This window comes from Dictyostelium discoideum (assembly GCF_000004695.1).
Source record: "Dictyostelium discoideum AX4 chromosome 5 chromosome, whole genome shotgun sequence".
Classification (NCBI taxonomy): domain Eukaryota; phylum Evosea; class Eumycetozoa; order Dictyosteliales; family Dictyosteliaceae; genus Dictyostelium; species Dictyostelium discoideum.
The window spans coordinates 4,539,038-4,562,918 of NC_007091.3; the positions used below are offsets into that span (position 1 = coordinate 4,539,038).

The 23,881-nt window shown below is 23.6% G+C and overlaps 4 protein-coding genes across 4 annotated transcripts; 3 read left to right on the top strand and 1 right to left on the bottom strand.

Annotated features, from left to right (window-relative positions):
- Positions 1–611: 611 nt before the first annotated feature.
- pks35 (beta-ketoacyl synthase family protein) lies at positions 612–8,230 on the top strand (the record flags this gene model as incomplete). The annotated part of the gene is made up of 2 exons (XM_001732984.1): positions 612–1,248; positions 1,323–8,230. The coding sequence occupies 2 exons, from the start codon at positions 612–614 to the stop codon at positions 8,228–8,230; spliced, it is 7,545 nt and encodes a 2,514-aa protein (XP_001733036.1).
- Positions 8,231–11,077: 2,847 nt separating this feature from the next.
- pks36 (beta-ketoacyl synthase family protein) lies at positions 11,078–19,939 on the top strand (the record flags this gene model as incomplete). The annotated part of the gene is made up of 2 exons (XM_001732985.1): positions 11,078–11,714; positions 11,781–19,939. The coding sequence occupies 2 exons, from the start codon at positions 11,078–11,080 to the stop codon at positions 19,937–19,939; spliced, it is 8,796 nt and encodes a 2,931-aa protein (XP_001733037.1).
- A 118-nt stretch (positions 19,940–20,057) lies between these two features.
- DDB_G0295661 (pyridine nucleotide-disulphide oxidoreductase, NAD-binding region domain-containing protein) lies at positions 20,058–22,018 on the bottom strand (the record flags this gene model as incomplete). The annotated part of the gene is made up of 3 exons (XM_001732986.1): positions 20,058–20,956; positions 21,086–21,510; positions 21,588–22,018. 3 exons carry the CDS (start codon positions 22,016–22,018, stop codon positions 20,058–20,060), a joined length of 1,755 nt encoding a protein of 584 aa, XP_001733038.1.
- Positions 22,019–22,930: 912 nt separating this feature from the next.
- Positions 22,931–23,494, top strand: DDB_G0295665 (hypothetical protein; the record flags this gene model as incomplete). Its single annotated transcript, XM_001732987.1, has 1 exon — positions 22,931–23,494. The coding sequence occupies one exon, from the start codon at positions 22,931–22,933 to the stop codon at positions 23,492–23,494; it is 564 nt and encodes a 187-aa protein (XP_001733039.1).
- Between the last annotated feature and the right edge of the window lie 387 nt (positions 23,495–23,881).

The following is a 23,881-nucleotide window of genomic DNA, read 5'->3' on the forward strand; positions in this document are numbered from 1 at the left end:
ATATTTTTAAATTATTCCACATCATAAAATGTATACATATGTGTATTTTATTGTGAAAAATCCCCTTGTTAATGAAGGGAAATTTTTTTTGAAATTTCACTACAAAAAGATTTGGTATGAAAATTTGAAAAAGACAAAAAAAAAAAAAAAATTAAAATTAAAAAAAATATCTTCACGTGGGAATTTATTTTCAGAAAAACCTTTTTTTTTTTTCATTTTTTATTTTTTTTTATTTTTTAAATTCTTAATAATAAATAAAATGACAGTAAAATAAACATAAAAACAAAAACCAAATTTACAGACTTTATTTTTAAAATCCCCAACATGATACCGATTATCTCCAAATTTAAAATGTTCCACACTATATAAAAAAAAGTGGTACTTGATAATTTTAATTAATATTCATTTTTTTTTATTGGTTCACCTATTTTTAACTGCTTCTTACTATAAAAAATAATAGTAAAAAAAAAAGTAAATAATGCAAGTTTCTAAAAAAAAAAAAAAATATAAATTAAAAAAAAAAAAAACAAAATTTAATTTTAAAATTAATTTAGAATTATTTCTGGTAATAACTAATAGAGATATTCCTCAACTAAAATAACTAAGCACCAATGAATAATTTAGAAATTATAAATTTAATAGATAAAGGTGTTGCAATTGTTGGGGTGGGGTTTAGAATTCCTTCTGGTAATAATGAAAATTCAATTTGTTCACCAGATGATTTATTTAATAATTTAAAGAATGGTTTTGATGGTGTTAGTAGTACATCAGAAAGATGGAGTGACAATTTTCATAAATTAGGTGAAATTAGTAGTCCAAATGCAGGTTTATTACCATTTAATGAATGCAAATCATTCGATCCATTATTTTTTGGTATTAATCCATCCGATGCTCATCAGATTGATCCTCAACAAAGATTATTATTAAAATGTACATGGGAAGCATTAGAAGATGCATCTATCGATCCAATTTCAATTCGTGGTACAAATACTTCAGTTTTCATTGGTTCTTCAAATATTGATTATCAACATATAAATAAACACCAAGACTCAGTTTTAAAAAATGTAATAGCACAATCTGCCTATGCTGTTTCAAATAGAATTTCATACTGTTTCGATTTTAATGGTCCATCATTATCAATCGATACTGCATGTTCATCATCATTAAATGCAGTTTCTCAAGGTTATCATTCAATATTAAATGGTACTTCCAATATGTCAATTGTTGGTGGTGTAAATTTAATATTAGGTAAGAATTACATTTAAATATATTATATATAAAATACACTCATTAATTAATTTTTTATTTAAATATTTTACTAGATGTTGGAATGATAAAAGCATATTCGTATTTAAGCATGTTAAGTAAAACACATGGTAAATGTAAAGCATTTGATGAAAGTGGCGATGGTTTTACACGTGGTGAATGTGCTACTATTGTAGTTTTAAAAAATTTACAAGATGCAGTTAAAGATGGTAATAGAATTTATTGTGTAATTAATGGCTCAAGTTCAAACGTTGATGGCGGCGGTCATATGGATAAAGTTAACCTTTATTCACCATCAAAGCAATCACAATTTAATAATATTAATTCAGCATTTAAATCAACCAATGGTAAACTTTCAATTAATGATATTCAATATATCGAAGCACATGGTACTGGTACTAAAACAGGCGATCCAATTGAAACTGAAGCAATTTCAATGGCTTTTAAAAATAGAGATAAATCAACACCAATTCTAATTGGTTCAATTAAAAGTAATATTGGTCATTGTGAAGCTGGTTCAGGTGTTGCATCATTAATCAAATGTTGTTTAATGTTTAAATATCAATGCTTTTTACCAAATATTCATTTCAAAAATCCAAATCCATTAATTAAATTCAATGAATGGAATTTAAAAGTTGTAACATCACCAATTCCATTCAACAAAAGAATTAATGAAAAACCAGTTTCAATGATGATTAATAACTTTGGTGTAACAGGTTCAAATTGTTGTTTACTTATTTCAGAATTTAAAAAACAAGATTATGAATCATATGAAAACAACAACAACAACAAAAGTAATCATAAAAATATATTAATACCATTCTCAGCAAATTCATCAAATTCATTAAATCAATACCAATCAAAATTTAAAAATATAATTAATAATCAATTCAATTTTATTGATTTTACCGCAAATCAAATTTATTCAAAATCAAATTATCTTTATCAAAGATCAGTTGTAATTGCAAGTAATTCAAATGAACTTTTTGAAAAAATTTTAAATAAAAAACAAATTCAAACTAAAAATTCAATCATTTCGAATATGTCATTCAAAGGAAAGAACCCAATTACAATTTTTGTTTTTTCAGGTCAAGGATCACAATATCCTAAAATGGCTTTAGAATTATATAATAATGATGAAATTTTTAAGAAGTCAATTGATTTAATCGATTCAAAATTATCAAAGTACTATGGTTATTCAGTATGGGGGAAGTTAACAACGATCAAAGATGATGACTTGACCTCAATACATGATCCAATTTTCGCACAACCAGCACTGTGTATGCTTTCAGTATCACTATTTGAAATATATTGCCATTGGGGAGTAAATCCATCATTTATTCTTGGTCATAGTCTTGGTGAAATTTCAGCAGCATATTGTTCTGGAATGATCGATTTAGATACATTCTGTTATACAGTTTATTACAGATCAATCGCCCAATCTAAAACAAATGGTTGTGGTAGAATGTTATCAATTAATATCAGTGATGAAGAATTTAAATCAATGTATTCTCAAAAGTATCCACAAATTGAAATTGCGTGTTATAATTCACCTCAATCAATTGTTGTGGCAGGTAATGAATCAATATTAAATGAAATTTCGAAAGAATTAAAAGAAAAAGAAATTTTCACTGCAATGTTAGGTTCATTATCATCATTCCATACAAGTAGTCAGCAATGTACAAAAGATAGTATATTACAACTAAACATTGAAAGTAATCAACCAAAAGTACCAATATTTTCAACAGTTACAACAAATTTATTTAATGAATCAAATCGATTTAATTCACAATATGTTTATGATAATATTATCAAACCAGTTAAATTCACACAAACAATTTCAAATATTTATAAACATATCGAATCAAATCAATTAAATAATGATATTGTATTCATTGAAATTGCACCACATCCAACAATATCATTTTATATTAAGCAAATGGTACCATCAAGTTTAAATGAATCAGTTTCAGTTTATTCAGCACTTCACAAGAAAAAGAATGATGTCGAAGAGTTTCAACAAACCATTTCAAATTTATATTGTCAAAATGGATATAGTATTAATTTTAAATGTCAATTGGAAAATAAAAAATCAAATCAATCAATAAATTTACCACTTTACCAATGGGATGATGAATTATACTTCGCTCAAACTCAAACACTTGAACAATATACAAAAGAAGGACCACCAATCGATCATCTTGGTCTATCAAACTCTTATTATTCACCATTTAAAAATTCATATAGAACATTTATTGATATAAATAATAAACCATTCCAATATCTTAAAGGTCATATGGTTAAAGGTAAATACTACTTCCCAGGTTGTGGTTATATCGATATTATTATTCAACTTTATAAAAATCAAGATATTTTTATTAGTTTTATTGAATTTAAAACACCATTAATTTTAATTGAAGGTATCAATCAATATTTACAAACAAACATTCAACAAACTGGTAAAAGTGAATATCGTGCACAATTTCATTTCAAAGATCAAAAATCAAATGAATGGATTCAATCATCAAATGCAAATTTCCAATTATTAGATCATGGTAATGATATACCATCAAATTATAATATTGAAGAAATTATTAAAAACAAATGTAATTTGAGCAAATTAACAAAGAATGAACTTTATACACAAATAAAATCAAAAACTGGTTTGAATTATACTGGTGTTTTTCAAGGTGCTACTGAATGTTATTTAGGTAATGATTGTTCATTATCAGTTTTATCTTTAAAATCTCAAACAAATTCATTTTTAAATATACCAATTTTAGATACATGTTTACATGGAATGTTAGTATTAATAAATGATCAAAGTCAAATTGTATTTGATAAAGCCATTGGATTTAAATATTATTCATCAAACATACCATCGGATCTTAAAGAATATAAAGATAGTATTTATGTTTATTCCAATTTAAAACCAAAAAATGCTGATTCATACCATGGATCTATTATAGTAATGTTATCAGATGGTTCAGTTTTATATGAAATTCAAGAAGTTATTTTTAAATCATTAATTCCAATCAAACATTCACTTAAAATTGAGTATCCAAATGATGAATTATACAAAGTTCATTTACAATCAAAAGATTCTCAAATTCCAACGCCATCATCATTCAAATCAATTATTTATGAAAATGATTTCTTCCATTCTGCACTTAATATTCCAGAAGATTTATTCAAATATATTTCAACATTATTTTATAAAGATATTATAAAAAGATGTCCAGAAATTAATATCAATAAAATTAATTCTCATAGTGTTAATGAAATTATTTCAAGTTTCAGTAAAATTTCAAAAAATCAAAGATTATTTAGATTTGTATTTGAAACAATAAAAGAGAATGGTATTCTTAATAGTTTGGAAGAAAATGATGATGCTTATTTCGAATTTAATGAATTAGTTATTAAATCATCAAAAATTATTTCAAAATTATTATTCCCACTAGAAAGTGATAATGATAATGAAGATTTACCTCAATCATTATTTCAAAATGGTTTAATGGATAAAATTTATAAATGCAGTTATTTAAGAAAGAAGTATCAAATGATTTCACATGTCATTATACATTCAATTAAAGAGATTATTAATAATAATATTATAATTAGAATTTTAGAATTTGGAGGAGGCACTGCGTCATTATCAGTTGAAGTTATTGGAGAAATCGTTGCATTACTTCAAGAGAATCCAAATTATCAAGTTGAAATCGAATATACATGGAGTGATATTTCACCTGCATTCATAGCAGATGCAAAGAATAAAATCAATAAAATCATTAATGATGCTGCTATAACAAATGGATTAAATGTTATTTATCGTTCATTAACAATCGATGAATCATTGCTTGAAAATCAAGCAATTAAACCATCATATTATGATTTCGTTATAATGTCAAATGTTCTTCATGTTGTTAAAAATATTAAACAAGCTGTAGAACAAATGTATCAATTGTTAACACCGAATGGTCAATTGCTATTTATAGAACCACCTTATAAATCAGTTCTAATCGATTCAATCATTGGTTCATTTGAACAATGGTGGTCATTCACTGATACTGATATTAGAAAAGATAGATGTGGTATGTCTCAACAAAGTTGGTATCAATTATTAAAGACATGTAATTTTAAAGACATTTTAATGTCAAAAGAATGCATCTTTGTTGGGTCAGTAATACATGCACAAAAACCACCAATTTCTTTATTGAATTCTCAACCAAAACATGATAATATAATTATATATGGTGGTGGTGGTAATTTAAGTTTTGTAGAAAACATCAAATTAGATTCAAATTCAAAAAGTTTAATTCAAATTGAAACTATTCAAGAATTTAATCAATTATTAAGTCAATCAACAATTACAAATGATTCAATAATTTATTTCATAAAAACATTAGAAACATTATCATTGGATAATTATAAACAAATAACTCTTGAATATATTGAAATCAATCAAAGACTATTACAAATCAATAGTTTATGTAAACATGTATTAATTGTTAGTGATTCAAGAAAAACTAACTATTTAGCATCATCAGTTGTTGGTGCTGCAAGATACTTTGATGAATTCCAACAATTGAAATTACACACATTAGATTTTGATTATGATTCAACTCAAAATTATATAAATTCAAAAAATAACAAAATGGTTCAATTCATTAATATCTTGGTGGACTCCAAAACAAATGTTCATAAAGAAATGATTATAATTAATAACAAAGTATATTATGAAATAGTTCAAAAAGAGAAAAATCTAAAACTAAAATACAATTCAGAATCTTTTGAAAATCAAAATAATTTAATGTGTTCATTATCACCAAATTTAGAATATCAATTACAATCAAAACAAATTAAATTAAGAGATAATCAAGTTGAAGTTAAAACAATTGCAACTGGTATCAATTATAAAGATTATTTAAATTTTAGCGGTTCAAATAATAATAATGGTGATGACAATACAGGTTTACCACAATTTGGATATGAATTTTCAGGTATTATAACAAGAGTTGGTAATAATGTAAAAGATTATAAAGTTGGTGATAATGTATTTGGTTTATCAAATTCTTGTACATCATCCCACATTGTTACAAATTTTAAAAATATTCAATTAAAACCTTCAAACATAAGTCATAACGAAGCATCATCAATTCCAATTGATTATTTAACATCATTTATGAGTTTATTTAATGTTGGTAGTTTAAATATTGAAGATAATGAATCAATTCTAATTCATTTAGGTAGTGATAGTTTTGGATTATCAACATTTGAAATATTAAAATGGAAAGGTTTTAAATCAAATTTATTCGTTACAGTTGATTTGGACGAAACTAAACAATATCTTCTAGATAGATATGGTGATTTTATTACTGGAATTTATTCAAACACAGATAAAAGTTATGTTACAGAAATAAAAAACGAATTAATTAAATTAGGTTCAAAAAAGAAAGGAGTAGATTTAATATTAAATACATTACCAAGTGATTTTATGGATTCAAATTTCGAGTTATTAACAAAGAGTGGTAGAATAATTGATTTAACTTCAAATCATTTAAATCAAAGTGAATTTTTAAAAAATATCAATTTTAAATATAACCATGGTTACCACAACTTTCAGTTATCATTAATTCAAAAAAATAAAATACAAAAATGTTTATATGAAATTTCACATGCTATTGAAAATGGAGAATTAAAAACTATTCCAATTAAAGAATTTACAAATTTAAATATTAAAGATGCCATCAAATACATTACCAACGGTAACATTGAAAAAATTACAGTTAGTCATGATCATGAAATTTATAGTGATATTATTTATAGATCTTTAGATGAAAAAGAGTTTTCAATATTAAAATCAAATTATCAAATTAATTCAAATAATTTAGGTAAAAACATATTAATTACAGGTCAATCAGGTATTATTTTAGAAATATTAAAATGGATCATTAAATATTCAAATATTAACACAATTGAAAATGTTATTATTCTTTCAAGATCATCATTAAAATGGGAATTAGAATTATTAATTAATCAAACTAAACTATCAAATAATAATATTAAATTTCATTTCAAGAGTGTTGATGTCGGTGATAGTGAACAAGTTGATAATGCAATCAATGAAATATTAAATGAAAATCAACAAATTACAAATATTGATTCAATATACCATTTTGCATTTCAACAAATTACATGTAAAGTTCAAGAAATCAATATGAAACATTTAGATATTTCACATGGAGCAAAATCAATGGGTGCAGTTAATTTACATAATCAATCAATTAAACGTAATTGGAAATTAATTAATTTTGTTATGGCTTCTTCTGCACTTTCATTAATAGGTTCAACAGATCAATGTACATATGCCTGTGCAAACCTATTATTAGATTCATTTTCAAAATACAGAGAATCACTTGGATTACCATCTGCTTGTATTAACCTTGGGTCAATTGAATCAACTGGTTTCGTTTCAAAGAATGAATCAATTTCAGAATTTACAGATGGCATTGGTTACGTTCCAACACCTATCAATCTAGTTTTAGGTCTTTTAGATTTACAAATTCAAAATGCAGGTAAATTTACGAATTCAATGCTTTCAAATTTAATATCATCAAAATTTAAAAATATTCAACAAACATCATTATTTCTAAAATTTGATTACTTGATGAATTTAAATGACAACAGTGAACAAACTAAAAAAGAGAATATTGGAAATAAAAACATTGATGAATTATTCATTGAGAAAGTTTCAGAATTATTTTCAACGGATCAATCAAGAATAAATAAAAATCTTAGATTAATTGATTATGGCGCAGATTCATTAATAATAGTTCAATTAAAGAATTGGATAGATAAAGAAATTGGTATAAATTTAATAACAATTAAACAACTTCAAAACAATACAATTAATATTTCAATCAAAATGATATTAAATTCATTAATGAAAAATAATCAAATATAGATGACAATAATAATACATACAATAGATATTAACCCAATGAAAATCAAAACATTACTAGAATTATCAACAGATAATGGGTGATCTTGAAATTTTTTATTTAAATAAGATTCAAATTTTACTTTGCGTTTTTTTTATTTAATATTTTTAGATTTGGGTAGTTTTGGACATTATAAAATAAAAAATCTAAATCTAAATAAAATAAAAAATACAAATCTAAATTATTCTTTTTTATAAAAAAAAAAAAAAAAAAAAAAGTCAAATCAACATAAAAACATCTTCAGACATTATTTTTAAAATTGAATTTATAAAAAAAATTTTATTTATAAAAATAAAATTTTTTCTCAATTAATATAGATATTTCAAAACTAAATTATGAATAATTTTAAAAAATATAAATTTAATAGATAAAGGTGTTGCAATTGTTGGGGTGGGGTTCAGAATTCCTTCTGGTAATTATGAAAATTCAATTAGTTCACCAGATTATTAAATTTAATAATTTAAAGAATGGTTTTGATGGTGTTAGTAGTACATCAGAAAGATGGAGTGACAATTTTCATAAATTAGGTGAAATTAGTAGTCCAAATGCAGGTTTATTACCATTTAATGAATGCAAATCATTCGATCCATTATTTTTTGGTATTAATCCATCCGATGCTCATCAGATTGATCCTCAACAAAGATTATTATTAAAATGTACATGGGAAGTATTAGAAGATGCATCTATTGATCCAATTTCAATTCGTGGTACAAATACTTCAGTTTTCATTGGTTCTTCAACTATCGATTATCAACTGTTTCGATTTTAATGGTCCATCATTTTCAATGCATGTTCATCATCATTAAATGTTGTTTAATGTTTAAATATCAATGCTTTTTACCAAATATTCATTTCAAAAATCCAAATCCATTAATTAAATTCAATGAATGGAATTTAAAAGTTGTAACATCACCAATTCCATTCAACAAAAGAAATAATGAATTACCAGTTTCAATGATGATTAATAACTTTGGTTTAACAGGTTCAAATTGTTGTTTACTTTTAACAGAATATAAAAAACAAGATTATGAATCATATGAAACTATCTACAAAAATGATAATAGTAAAAATATATTAATACCATTTTCAGCAAATTCAACAAATTCATTAAATCAATACCAATCAAAATTTAAAAATATAAATAATAATCAATTCAATTTTATTGATTTTACCGCAAATCAAATTTATTCAAAATCAAATTATCTTTATCAAAGATCGGTTGTAATCGCAAGTAATTCAAATGAACTTTTTGAAAAAATTTTAAATAAAAAACAAATTCGAAATAAAAATTCAATCATCTCAAATATGTCATTCAAAGGAAAGAATCCAATTACAATTTTTGTTTTTTCAGGTCAAGGATCACAATATCCTAAAATGGCTTTAGAATTATATAATAATGAAGTAATCTTTAAAAAATCAATTGATTTAATCGATTCAAAATTATCAAAGTACTATGGTTATTCAGTATGGGAGAAGGTAAAAAAAATCAAAGATTATGATACTACTTCCATTCATGATCCAACTATTGTACAACCAGCAGTGTGTATGTTTTCAGTATCATTATTTGAATTGTATTGCCATTGGGGAGTAAATCCATCATTTATTCTTGGTCATAGTATTGGTGAAATTTCAACATTATATTGTTCTGGAATAATCGATTTAGATACATTTTATCACAGATCAATAGCACAAACTAAAACACACTGTAATGGTGGGCATCCACTGATATTGATATTAGGAAAAATAGATGTAGTATGTCTCAACAAAGTTGGTATCAATTATTAAATAACAGTAATTATAAAGACATTGCAATGTGCATGCTAAAATTAAAAAGATTCCTTTATTGTATCCAAAAAATAAAAGTGAAAAAAAAAAAAAAAAGAATGGTTTAAAAAAAAAAAAAAAAGGGTTAAAAATATAATAAATTAATTTTTAATAAATGTTGAGAGAAAGTATTTAAATTTTTTTTTTATTTTATTTTTTATTTTTTTTTTTTTTCCTATTCTCTGGGATTATAATCTGAAAAAGGGTTTTTTTTTTTTAAACAAATATGGGCTTACTAATAATTTAAATTGGTAAAAAAAAACAGAAAGGATGATATATACAAAAAAAAAAATATTTTTTGTCCTTGAATATAATTTTTTCAAATATTATATCATTGTTGTTTTATAATTAATTTGAATTTGTATAATTTTATGAATTTTATCTGGTGTGAATCTGCAAAAAATTTTATATTTTTTTTTATTTTTTTATCTGGTGGAAATCTACAAAAAAAACAACAATAAATCTATAGATTTAAAAAATTAAAAAATCGTCATTATTTTTTTTTTTGGTATGGCTTTCTCTAAACGAATCCCCACGAAAAAAAATTATAAACTTCTAATTTTCTAAGGCCACAGTGCTGCACAAAATTACTTTTCACTTTATAGTGCTGAAATTTTTACATCCAACCCCCAAAATTTTCAAATTTTTTTTTTTTTTTTTTTTTTTTTTTTTTTTCATATGTACAAAAAAATAAATAAAAATAAATAATTTAACAACAAAATGAACACAAAAACAAAATACATTTCTTCAAGTATTATTTTTAAAATAAATCAAATGTGCTGTTAGTTAATCTCCTGAATAAAAATTTTTTATAAATTTTACCACATAAAGCCTTTAAAAAAAGTTTGTGTTTAATAATTTTAATTAATAAAATCATGTAAATAATGAAAGTTTTTTAAAAAAAATATAAATTTAAAACAACAATATTTAATTTTAATAAAAAATTTTCTTCACTAATTTTGATATTTCAAAACTACTAAATACCTATGGGTAATTTAAAAAATATAAATTTAAAAGAGAAAGGAGTTGCAATTGTTGGTATTGGATTTAGAATTCCTTCTGGTAATAATGAAAATTCAATTAGTTCACCAGATGATTTATTTAATAATTTAAAGAATGGTTTTGATGGTGTTAGTAGTACATCAGAAAGATGGAGTGACAATTTTCATAAATTAGGTGAAATTAGTAGTCCAAATGCAGGTTTATTACCATTTAAAGAATGGAAATCATTCGACCCATTATTTTTTGGTATTAATCCATCTGAAGCTCCATTAATCGATCCTCAACAAAGATTATTATTAAAATGTACATGGGAAGCATTAGAAGATGCATCTATTGATCCAATTTCAATTCGTGGTACAAATACTTCAGTTTTCATTGGTTCTTCAACTATTGATTATTTACATACAAATAAACATCAAGACTCAGTTTTAAAGAATGCAATAGCACAATCAACCAGTGCGATTTCAAATAGAATTTCATACTGTTTCGATTTTAATGGTCCATCACTATCAATTGATACTGCATGTTCATCATCATTAAATGCAGTTTCTCAAGGTTATCATTCAATATTAAATGGTACTTCCAATATGTCAATTGTTGGTGGTGTAAATTTAATATTAGGTAAGGATTATTATTTTTTTTTTAAAATTAAAAATACACTTATTAATTAAAATTTATTTTTATTAGATGTTGATATTATAAAAGCATATTCGATTTTAAGCATGTTAAGTAAAACACATGGTAAATGTAAAACATTTGATGAAAGTGGCGATGGTTTTACACGTGGTGAATGTGTCGGTGTTGTAGTTTTAAAGAATTTACAAGATGCAGTAAAAGATGGTAATAGAATTTATTGTGTAATTAATGGTTCAAGTTCAAATGTTGATGGTAATGGTAATATGGATAAAGTTAACTTTTATTCACCATCAAAACAATCACAATTTAATAATATTAATTCAGCATTTAAGTCAACAAATGACAAACTCTCGATTAATGATATTCAATATATCGAAGCACATGGTACCGGTACTAAAACAGGCGATCCAATTGAAACTGAAGCAATTTCAATGGCTTTTAAAAATAGAGATAAATCAACACCAATTCTAATTGGTTCAATTAAAAGTAATATTGGTCATTGTGAAGCTGGTTCAGGTGTTGCATCATTAATCAAATGTTGTTTAATGTTTAAATATCAATGCTTTTTACCAAATATTCATTTCAAAAATCCAAATCCATTAATTAAATTCAATGAATGGAATTTAAAAGTTGTAACCTCACCAATTCCATTCAACAAAAGAAATAATGAAAAACCAGTTTCAATGATGATTAATAACTTTGGTGTAACAGGTTCAAATTGTTGTTTACTTATTTCAGAATTTAAAAATAACAATAACTTTAAAGAGAATATTAATTTAGAATCTCAAAGTGTTAATGATAGAGTGTTAATACCATTCTCAGCAAATTCATCAAATTCATTAAATCAATACCAATCAAAATTTAAAAATATAATTAATAATCAATTCAATTTTATTGATTTTACCGCAAATCAAATTTATTCAAAATCAAATTTTCTTTATCAAAGATCAGTTGTAATTGCAAGTAATTCAAATGAACTTTTTGAAAATATCTCAAATAAAAAACAAATTCAAACTAAAAATTCAATCATCTCAAATATGTCATTCAAAGGAAAGAACCCAATTACAATTTTTGTTTTTTCAGGTCAAGGATCACAATATCCTAAAATGGCTTTAGAATTATATAATAATGAAGTAATCTTTAAAAAGTCAATTGATTTAATCGATTCAAAATTATCAAAGTACTATGGTTTTTCAGTATGGGAGAAGGTAAAAACAATCAAAGATGATGACTTAACCTCAATACATGATCCAATTTTTGCCCAACCAGCACTATGTATGATTTCAGTATCACTATTTGAATTATATTACCATTGGGGAGTAAATCCATCATTTATTCTTGGTCATAGTCTTGGTGAAATTTCAGCATCATATTGTTCTGGAATGATTGATTTAGATACATTCTGTTATACAGTTTATCAAAGATCAATAGCACAATCTAAAACAAATGGTTGTGGTAGAATGTTATCAATTAATATCAGTGATGAAGAATTTAAATCAATGTATTCTCAAAAGTATCCACAAATTGAAATCGCATGTTATAATTCACCTCAATCAATTGTTGTGGCAGGTAATGAATCAATATTAAATGAAATTTCAAAAGAATTAAAAGAAAAAGAAATTTTCACCACAATGTTAGGTTCATTATCATCATTCCATACAAGTAGCCAACAATGTACAAAAGATAGTATATTACAACTAAACATTGAAAGTAATCAACCAAAAGTACCAATATTTTCAACAGTTACAACAAATTTATTTAATGAATCAAATCGATTTAATTCACAATATGTTTATGATAATATTATCAAACCAGTTAAATTCACACAAACAATTTCAAATATTTATAAACATATCGAATCAAATCAATTAAATAATGAAATTGTATTCATTGAAATTGCACCACATCCAACATTATTATTTTATATTAAACAAATGGTACCATCAAGTTTAAATGAATCAGTTTCAGTTTATTCAGCACTTCATAAGAAAAAGAATGATGTCGAAGAGTTTCAACAAACCATTTCAAATTTATATTGTCAAAATGGATATAATATTAATTTTAAATGTCAATTTAATAATAAAAAATCAAATCAATCAATAAATTTACCACTTTACCAATGGGATGAAGAATTATATTTCACTCAAGCCCAAACTCTCGAACAACATAGAAAAGAAGGACCACCAATTGACCATCTTGGTACATCAAACTCTTATAATTCACCATTTAATAATTCATATAGAACATCAATCGATATAAAGAATAAACCATTTCTATATCTTAAAGGCCATATGGTTAAAGGTAAATACTACTTCCCAGGTTGTGGTTATATTGATAATATTATTCAACTTTATAAAAATCAAGATATTTTTATTAGTTTTATTGAATTTAAAACACCATTAATTTTAATTGAAGGTATCAATCAATATTTACAAACAAACATTCAACAAACTGGTAAAAGTGAATATCGTGCACAATTTCATTTCAAAGATCAAAAATCAAATGAATGGATTCAATCATCAAATGCAAATTTCCAATTATTAGATCATGGTAATGATATACCACCAAAGTATAATATTAAAGAAATTATTGAAAACAAATGTAATTTAAGCAAATTAACAAAGAATGAACTTTATACACATATAAAATCAAAAACTGGTTTAAATTATACTGGAGTTTTTCAAGGTGTTACTGAATGTTATATAGGTGGTGATTGTACATTATCAGTTGTATCTTTAGAATCTCAAACAAACTCATTTTTAAATATACCAATATTAGATACTTGTTTACATGGAATGATAGGATTGTCAAATGATCAATGTCAAATTGTATTTGATAAAGCTATTGGATTTAAATATTATTCATCAAACATACCAGCAAATTTAAAAGATTATAAAGATAGTGTTTATGTTTATTCCCATTTAAAATCAAAAAGTGTTGATTCATTCTTTGGATCTATAATAGTAATGTTATCAGATGGTTCAGTTTTATATGAAATTGAAGAAGTTGTTTGTAAATCATTAATTCCAATCAAAGATTCACTTAAAATTGAGTATCCTAATGATGAATTATACAAAGTTCATTTACAATCAAAAGATTCTCCAATTCCAACACCATCATCATTCAAATCAATTATTTATGAAAATGATTTCTTCCATTCTGCACTTAATATTCCAGAAGATTTATTCAAATATATTTCAACATTATTTTATAAAGATATTATAAAAAGATGTCCAGAAATTAATATCAATAAAATTAATTCTCATAGTGTTAATGAAATTATTTCAAGTTTCAGTAAAATTTCAAAACACGAAAGATTATTTAGATTTGTATTTGAAACAATAAAAGAGAATGGTATTCTTAATAGTTTGGAAGAAAATGATGATGCTTATTTCGAATTTAATGAAGTAATTATCAAATCGTCAAGAATTATTTCAAAATTATTATTCCCACTAGAAAGTGATAATGATAATGAAGATTTACCTCAATCATTATTTCAAAATGGTTTAATGGATAAAATTTATAAATGCAGATATTTAAGAAAGAAGAATCAAATGATTTCACATGTTATTAAACATTCAATTAAAGAGATTATTAATAATAATATTATAATTAGAATTTTAGAATTTGGAGGAGGTACTGCATCATTATCAGTTGAAGTTATTGAAGAAATAATTGCATTACTTCAAGAGAATCCAAATTATCAAGTTGAAATCGAATATACATGGAGTGATATTTCACCTGCATTCATAGCAGATGCAAAGAATAAAATCAATAAAATCATTAATGATGCTGCTATAACAAATGGATTTAATGTTATTTATCGTCCATTAAAAATTGATGAATCATTGATAGAAACTCAATCAATTAATCCATCATATTATGATTTCGTTATAATGTCAAATGTTCTTCATGTTGTTAAAAATATTAAACAAGCTGTAGAACAAATGTATCAATTGTTGACTCCAAATGGTCAATTACTATTTTTAGAGCCACCTTATAAATCAGTTCTAAATGATTCAATAGTTGGTTCATTTGAACAATGGTGGTCATTCACTGATACTGATATTAGAAAAGATAGATGTAGTATGTCTCAACAAAGTTGGTGTCAATTATTAAAGACATGTAATTTTAAAGACATTGCAATGTCTAAAGAATGCATCTTTGTTGGTATTGTAATACATGCACAAAAACCACCAATTTCTTTATTGAATTCTCAACCAAAACGTGATAATATAATTATATATGGTGGTGGTAATCCAATTTTTGTAGAAAACATCAAATTATATTCAAATTCAAAAAGTTTAATTCAAATTGAAACTATTCAAGAATTTAATCAATTATTAAGTCAATCAACAATAACAAACGATTCAATCATTTATTTCATAAAAACATTAGAAACATTATCATTGGATAATTTTAAACAAATAACTCTTGAATATATTGAAATCAATCGAAAATTATTACAAATCAATAGTTTATGTAAACATGTATTAATTGTTAGTGATTCAAGAAAAACTAACTATTTAGCATCATCAGTTGTTGGTGCAGCAAGATACTTTGATGAATTCCAACAATTGAAACTAAATACTTTAGATTTTGATTATGATTCAACTCAAAATTATATAAATTCAAATAATAAAGATATGGTTCAATTCATTAATATCTTGACAGATTCCAAAACAAATGTTCATAAAGAAATGATTATAATTAATAATAAAGTATATTATGAAATAGTTCAAAAAGAGAAAAATCTAAAATTAAAATACAATTCAGAATCTTTTGAAAATCAAAATAATTTAATGTGTTCATTATCACCAAATTTAGAATATCAATTACAATCAAAACAAATTAAATTAAGAGATAATCAAGTTGAAGTTAAAACAATTGCAACTGGTATCAATTATAAAGATTATTTAAATTTTAGTGGTTCAAATAGCAACGGTGATGACAATACAGGTTTACCACAATTTGGATATGAATTTTCAGGTATTATAACAAGAGTTGGTAATAATGTAAAAGATTATAAAGTTGGTGATAATGTATTTGGTTTATCAAATTCTTGTACATCATCTCACATTGTTACAAATTATAAAAAAATTCAAATAAAACCTTCAAACCTAAGTCATAACGAAGCATCATCAATTCCAATTGATTATTTAACATCATTTATGAGTTTATTTAATATTGGTAGTTTAAATATTGAAGATAATGAATCAATTTTAATTCATTTAGGTAGTGATGGTTTTGGATTATCAACATTTGAAATATTAAAATGGAAAGGTTTTAATTCAAATTTATTCGTTACAGTAAATTCATATGAAACTAAACGATATCTTCAAGATAATTACGGTGATTTTATTACTGGAATTTATTCAAACACAGATAAAAGTTATGTTACAGAAATAAATAAAAAATTAATTAAATTAGGTTCAAAAAAGAAAGGAGTAGATTTAATATTAAATACATTACCAAGTGATTTTATGGATTCAAATTTCAAGCTATTAGCAAAGTATGGTAGAATAATTGATTTAACGTCAAATCATTTAAATCAAAGTGAATTTTTAAAAAATATCAATTTTAAATATAATCATGGTTACCATAACTTTGAGTTATCATTAATTCAAAAAAATAAAATTCACAAATGTTTATATGAAATTTCAAATGCTTTTGAAAATGGAGAATTAAAAACCATTCCAATTAAAGAATTTACAAATTTAAATATTAAAGATGCCATCAAATACATTACCAACAATAAAATTGAAAAAATTACAGTTAGTCATGATCATGAAATTTATAGTGATATTATTTATAGATCTTTAGATGAAAAAGAGTTTTCAATATTAAAATCAAATTATCAAATTAATTCAAATAATTTAGGTAAAAACATATTAGTCACAGGTCAATCAGGTATTATTTTAGAAATATTAAAATGGATCATTAAATATTCAAATATTAATACAATTGAAAATGTTATTATTCTTTCAAGATCATCATTAAAATGGGAATTAGAATTATTAATTAACGAAACTAAACTATCAAATAATAATATTAAATTTCATTTCAAGAGTGTTGATATCGGTGATAGTGAACAAGTTGATAATGCAATCAATGAAATATTAAATGAAAACCAACAAATTACAAATATTGATTCAATATACCATTTTGCATTTCAACAAATTACATGTAAAGTTCAAGAAATCAATATGAAACATTTAGATATTTCACATGGAGCAAAATCAATGGGAGCAATTAATTTACATAATCAATCAATTAAACGTAATTGGAAATTAATTAATTTTGTTATGGCTTCATCTGCAATTTCATTAATAGGTTCAACTGATTTATGTACATATGTTTGTGCAAATGCATTATTAGATTCATTTTCAAAATACAGAGAATCACTTGGATTACCATCAACTTGCATTTGCCTTGGTGCAATTGAATCAACTGGTTTCGTTTCAAAGAATGAATCAGTTTCAGTATTTTTAGACGGTGGTGGTTTCCATCCAACACCAATCAATCAAGTTTTAGGCCTTTTAGATTTACAAATTCAAAATGCTGGTAAATTCACAAATTCAATGCTTTCAAATTTCAAACCCTCAAAATTTAAAAATAATCAACAAACATCATTATTTTTAAAATTTGATTACTTGATGAATTTAAAAAACAATAGCGAAGAAACCAAAATAGAGAATACTGGAAATAAGAACATTGATGAATTATTCATTGAGAAAGTTTCAGAATTATTTTCAATGGATGAATCAAAGATAAATAAAAATCTTAGATTAATCGATTATGGTGCAGATTCACTAATAATAGTTCAATTAAAAAATTGGATAGATAAAGAAATTGGTATAAATTTAATAACAATTCAACAACTTCAAAACAATACAATTAGCACTTCAATGAAAATGATATTAAATTCATTAATGAAAAATAATCAAAATATAGATGACAATAATAAAGACCTACCTTCAAATAGAATCGATTATTGGAAGAATGAAATGAAATTTGAAGAGTCTATTAAACCAATATCAAATGAAATACAATCAAGGAATAATTCAGAAAAAATTATTTTATTAACCGGTACAACTGGTTTTTTAGGTGGTTTCTTATTATTCAATATGGTAAGATTAGATTCATGTAAATTAATTTATTGTTTAATTAGAAATAAAAGTAAATCAAATAATCCATTAGATGAAATTATAAATAATTTAAAATATCATCAACTTTATGAAAAATTAAATCAATCACAAATTTCAAAGATTATACCAATTATTGGTGATTTATCAATGAATAAACTTGGTCTTTCAAATGATGATTATGAAACAATTTCAAAAAATGTAAATTTAATAATCAATCCAGGTGCAGATATTAATCAAAAATCAAGTTACCAAGATTGTAAATTAGTAAATGTAAATGGAGTAAAAGAAATTATTAAATTATCATTATCATCATTAAAACAAAGGATACCAATTGTAAACTTTTCATCATTTTCAGTATTTTTCAATCAATCACTTGATAAGAATTTTGATGAATCAGTTTTACCATCAATTGATAATATTGATAATTTACCAACAGAATATATGAAGAGTAAAGTTGTTGGTGAATATATTTTATTGGAAGCTTCTAAAAAATATAATATACCATCAATTTTAATTAGACCACCAAGTATATTTTTAAATCCAGAAACAGGTATTGGTCATATTAGTGACTTCTCTTTATTATCAATCCAATCATGTTATGAATTAGGTTATTATCCAAATCAATTTGAAAATGATTTTATTTTAATTAATACAATTACATGGTTATCAAATAATATTACAAATATTATAATGAATGATAATTGTTGGACAGATTCAAAAATGAATATTTATAATGTACATGGTAAACAAATTCAATCAAGTTTAATAATTAAACCACTTGAAAAACATTTCAATTGTAAACATATCAATACTAATGATTGGATTGATATGGTAAATAATTCAAATAAAAAATCATGTATTAAATTAAAATCATTCCATTCTTTGGATATAATTTTAAAAAGTGAAAACAATAGATATAAACCCAATGAAAATCAAAGCATATCATTATCAACCAAATCATTACTAGAATCAATGGGCTCATACAACACTGATCTTGAAATCACTGATAAAATGATTATTTCTCATATTAATCAAATTTTTAATTTAAATGAAACAATTTAATTAAAAAATAAAATTTTAAAATTTTAATAAATATAAATATAATTTTTAATTTATTTATTTTTTTTTATTATTACTATTATTATTATTATTATTATTATTATTTTTTAATTAATTAATTTTAACCTCTTGAAATATCTCTACCGAAAACACTACTCTTTAACCAATCGAAAGAGACTAAAGCACGATTTCTAACACTTAAAAGTTTAGTGAAATATACACTTCTCCAGAGGTAATAAGTGATATAACCTTCAGAGACAGTTGTTGAATGATCACCTTTGAATTCAGCTACAGCTTGATGATCACCAACATAAGCTAAAGTACCCATATGTTTATATTTAAATAATGGTTTCTCTTTGACGGCTTCCTCAAAGCTTTTATTTGAACCAGTGATTGAATTGAAAAGGTTTAATTTCTCTTGTTGTTTTTCTTTTTCCTCTTTATGTGCATCTGGATTCTCTCTCTTTTTAATGAGATCATTATTCATTTCCTCTGCCAATTGATTGAATAATCTGCCTAAATAACGACCTTGTTGAGAAGCAACTTGAGCAGTTTGAGCCAATGGTTTTGATGGATTAATTGAAGCATCACCAATTGACCAAATTCCATCAGTACCAGCCACTCTGAAATAATCATCAACAACCAAACCTCTTCTATTGTTTTGAATATTTGGTCCGATCGATTGCATAATTTGAGTGGTAATCTTTCTTGGTGTATTACCGGTTGCCCATACTAATAAACCGTATGGATGAATTGATTCCTCTTTGGTTGTAGTATTCTTTACTGTAATCTCTTTCTCTCTAACTCCAACAACTGCTGTCTTTGTCCAAATCTTTGTATTGTTTGAACTTTGAAGACGTTTTTCAACATGATCAATAATCTTCTTATCAAAAATTGTTAAAATATGTGGAAGTGCTTCAACTAATGTAACATTAATTCTCTTTGCTAATGGATATGTTTTTAATAAATCTGATTGAAGGAAATCATTTAATTCTGCTGTAAATTCAACACCAGATGGACCTAAAATAAAAATAAAAAAATAAAAAATAAAAAATAAAAAAATTTGAAAATTAAAAATGATTAGGACAGCGAGGTTTTTTTTTTTTTTTTTTTTTTTTTTTTTTGGGAAAAATATATAAATAAACTTACCACCACCAACTACAACGAAATTTAATAAACGATCAATTTCTTTTTCAGGTTGACCAGGATAAGAAGCAGTTTCAAGACAATCAATAATTTTATCTCTAATGTTACGAGTATCATTAATTTCTTTTAAGAAACAAGCATTCTCTTTTACACCTGGAATACCAAAGGTTTGATTATCGGCACCGACACCAACGATCAAATGATCATACTCTAATTCGAATTCTGAAACTTCACCTTTTACAGCACTATTATCATAACATTTAACCTTTTTAGAAACTGGATCAACTGATAAACATTCTGCTTCATAAAAAGTTGCATCCTCTGCATCTGCTCTCTTACAATACTTTCTAATTGGTTCCATAATTGATCTAACTTCAACTGTACCTGTTGTACCACCAACTAATAATGGTGTAAATAAAAAGTAATTTCTTTTTTTTTTTTTTTAAATTTAAAATAAATTAGTAAATAAGATTAAAATAAAAATAAAATTAAATAATTTAATTACCTTGGTGAAATGATTGTAACATCAAATAAATCAGTATGTAATTTTCTTAAGAAACATAATGAACCCCAACCAGTACCAAGAATGACAACTTTTGGTCTTTTCTTTCTTTCACTTTCTGGTAATCTAGTTCTAAATTTATCAGTGACTGAATCGAAATCATCATTAACCACCATATCAATTATCCAAAAACCACCTAAACCTGCTACTGCTAATCCACCCCAAAATGCAAATTTATTCATTTTCTTTTTTGGTTCTTGTTCTTTTTGTTGTTGTTGTTGTTGATTTTGTTCATTATTATTACTATTATCAGTTGATGTCGAAAATCTTTGTATAAATTGTGTTTGATTATTTTTACATGCGACAATACGATTTGTTGACACTGTTTTAATTAATTGATTTTTATTAACTTTTGAAAATGCTCTTGAAATCATTTTTTAATTTATTTATTTTATTAATTTATTTATTTTATTAATTTGGTTATTTTTTATTTATTTATTTATTTTTGGAAAAAAAAAAAAAAATTAAAAGGTTTTAATTTTTATAAATCTTTGAAAAAAAAAAAAAAAAAATTGAAAAATAAAAATAGAAAAATAAAAAAAAAGTTATTATTATAACTTTATAATTAGTTGTAGTTTGTGAAGTGAGAAAAAAAAATGAAGAAAAAAAAAAAAAAAAAAATTCAAAAAAAAAATAAAAAAAATATAATACCACAAAAAAAAAAAAAAAAACAGTAGGACCTGCATAGGTCGGGGCAAATTTTACGTATTTGCCACCATACTGTTAGATTTTTATTTTTTTTTTTTTATTTTTTTTTTTTTTTTTTCGGAAATGAAATGGCTTTCGTTTTTGATCACCTGGTATGAAAAAAATAAAAATTATGCACCCAACCCAAAAACAAAAAAAAAAAAAAAAAAAATTAAAAAAAATATTAAAAAAAAAATTTTTGAAATCAAATATGATATTTTCCCATATTAATTAATTTGGGAAATAATATTTTTTTTATTTATCAATTTTATTATATTTTTATTTTATTTTATTTTATATTTTATATTATATTATTTACAAAAATAGAATTTTTATTTTTTATTTTTTATTTTTTTTAATTCTGCAATTATTTTTTAATTAAAAAAAAATGAAAGGGTGATTACTATATAAATAAAAACAAAACAAAAAATAAAAGGGCTCTACTTTTTTTGTTAATTTAATTTAATTTTTTTATTTTATTTTTTTTTTTTTTTTTTTTTATGATTTTTTTTTTTTTTTTTTTTTTTTTTTTTTTTTGAAAACGAATTTTTTTTTTTTTATTTTAATTTTTATTTTTCTGAAATAATTGTAATAATAATATGTTAAAGTTTTGTAGTAAGACTAAAATACTATTTGGTAGTTTGAATGGTGGAATCATTTCAACATCCATTTTTAAAAGAGATTTTTCAAAAATTCCAATTAGAACTTCAATTTTTAATAATCAAACCAGCATTCCAAAAAGAATGATGATGATAAAAATTGAAGGTGAAGGAACTGTAAAAAAAGAATTAACAAATGAAGAGAAACAAAAGATTAAAGAGAAAAAGAAAAAAGAACAAATTGAAAGAAATGCATTAAAAAAACAGAATCGTGCTGCAATGATTGAAAGATCAAAAGAACTTAAAAAGACTAAAAAGGAAAAAGATATCCACTCAAATGAAAAGAAATCTCAAAATCCCAAAAATAAAGATAAAGATGATGCCGATGATTACTATGATGAAGATGACGAAGATGATGAAGATGCACATGAAAAAAAAGGCGAAAGTGATGAAATTATAGATTTTGCTGAAGGTGATGGAGAAACATACTTTCCAAAAAAAGAAAAAGTTAAAGTTAAACCCAATAAAAAGAAACCAAACAATGATAAAGGTTTTTGTAGATGATTTTAATATTCCAATGTTAAAAAAAATTAAAAATTAAAAATTAAAAATTAAAAATTAAAAATTAAAAATTAAATAATAATAAAAAAAAAAAAGATATTATAATTTAAATTATTATTTATTTTTTTATTTTTTTAAATCTGATCAATTTGTTTGGGTTGAAAAAAATAAAAAAAATTAATTTAAAAAAAAAAAAATGGAAAAAATTGAAAAAAAATAAAATCTAAAAAAAAAAGATACAGACAAAATGGTATCAGTTTTTTTTTTTTGTTTTGTTTTGTTTTGTTTTGTTTTGTTTTGTTTTGTTTTGTTTTGTTTTGTTTTTTTTTATTTTATTTTGTTTTTTTTTTTTTATATTTTTATATTTTTATATTTTTATTTATATATTTT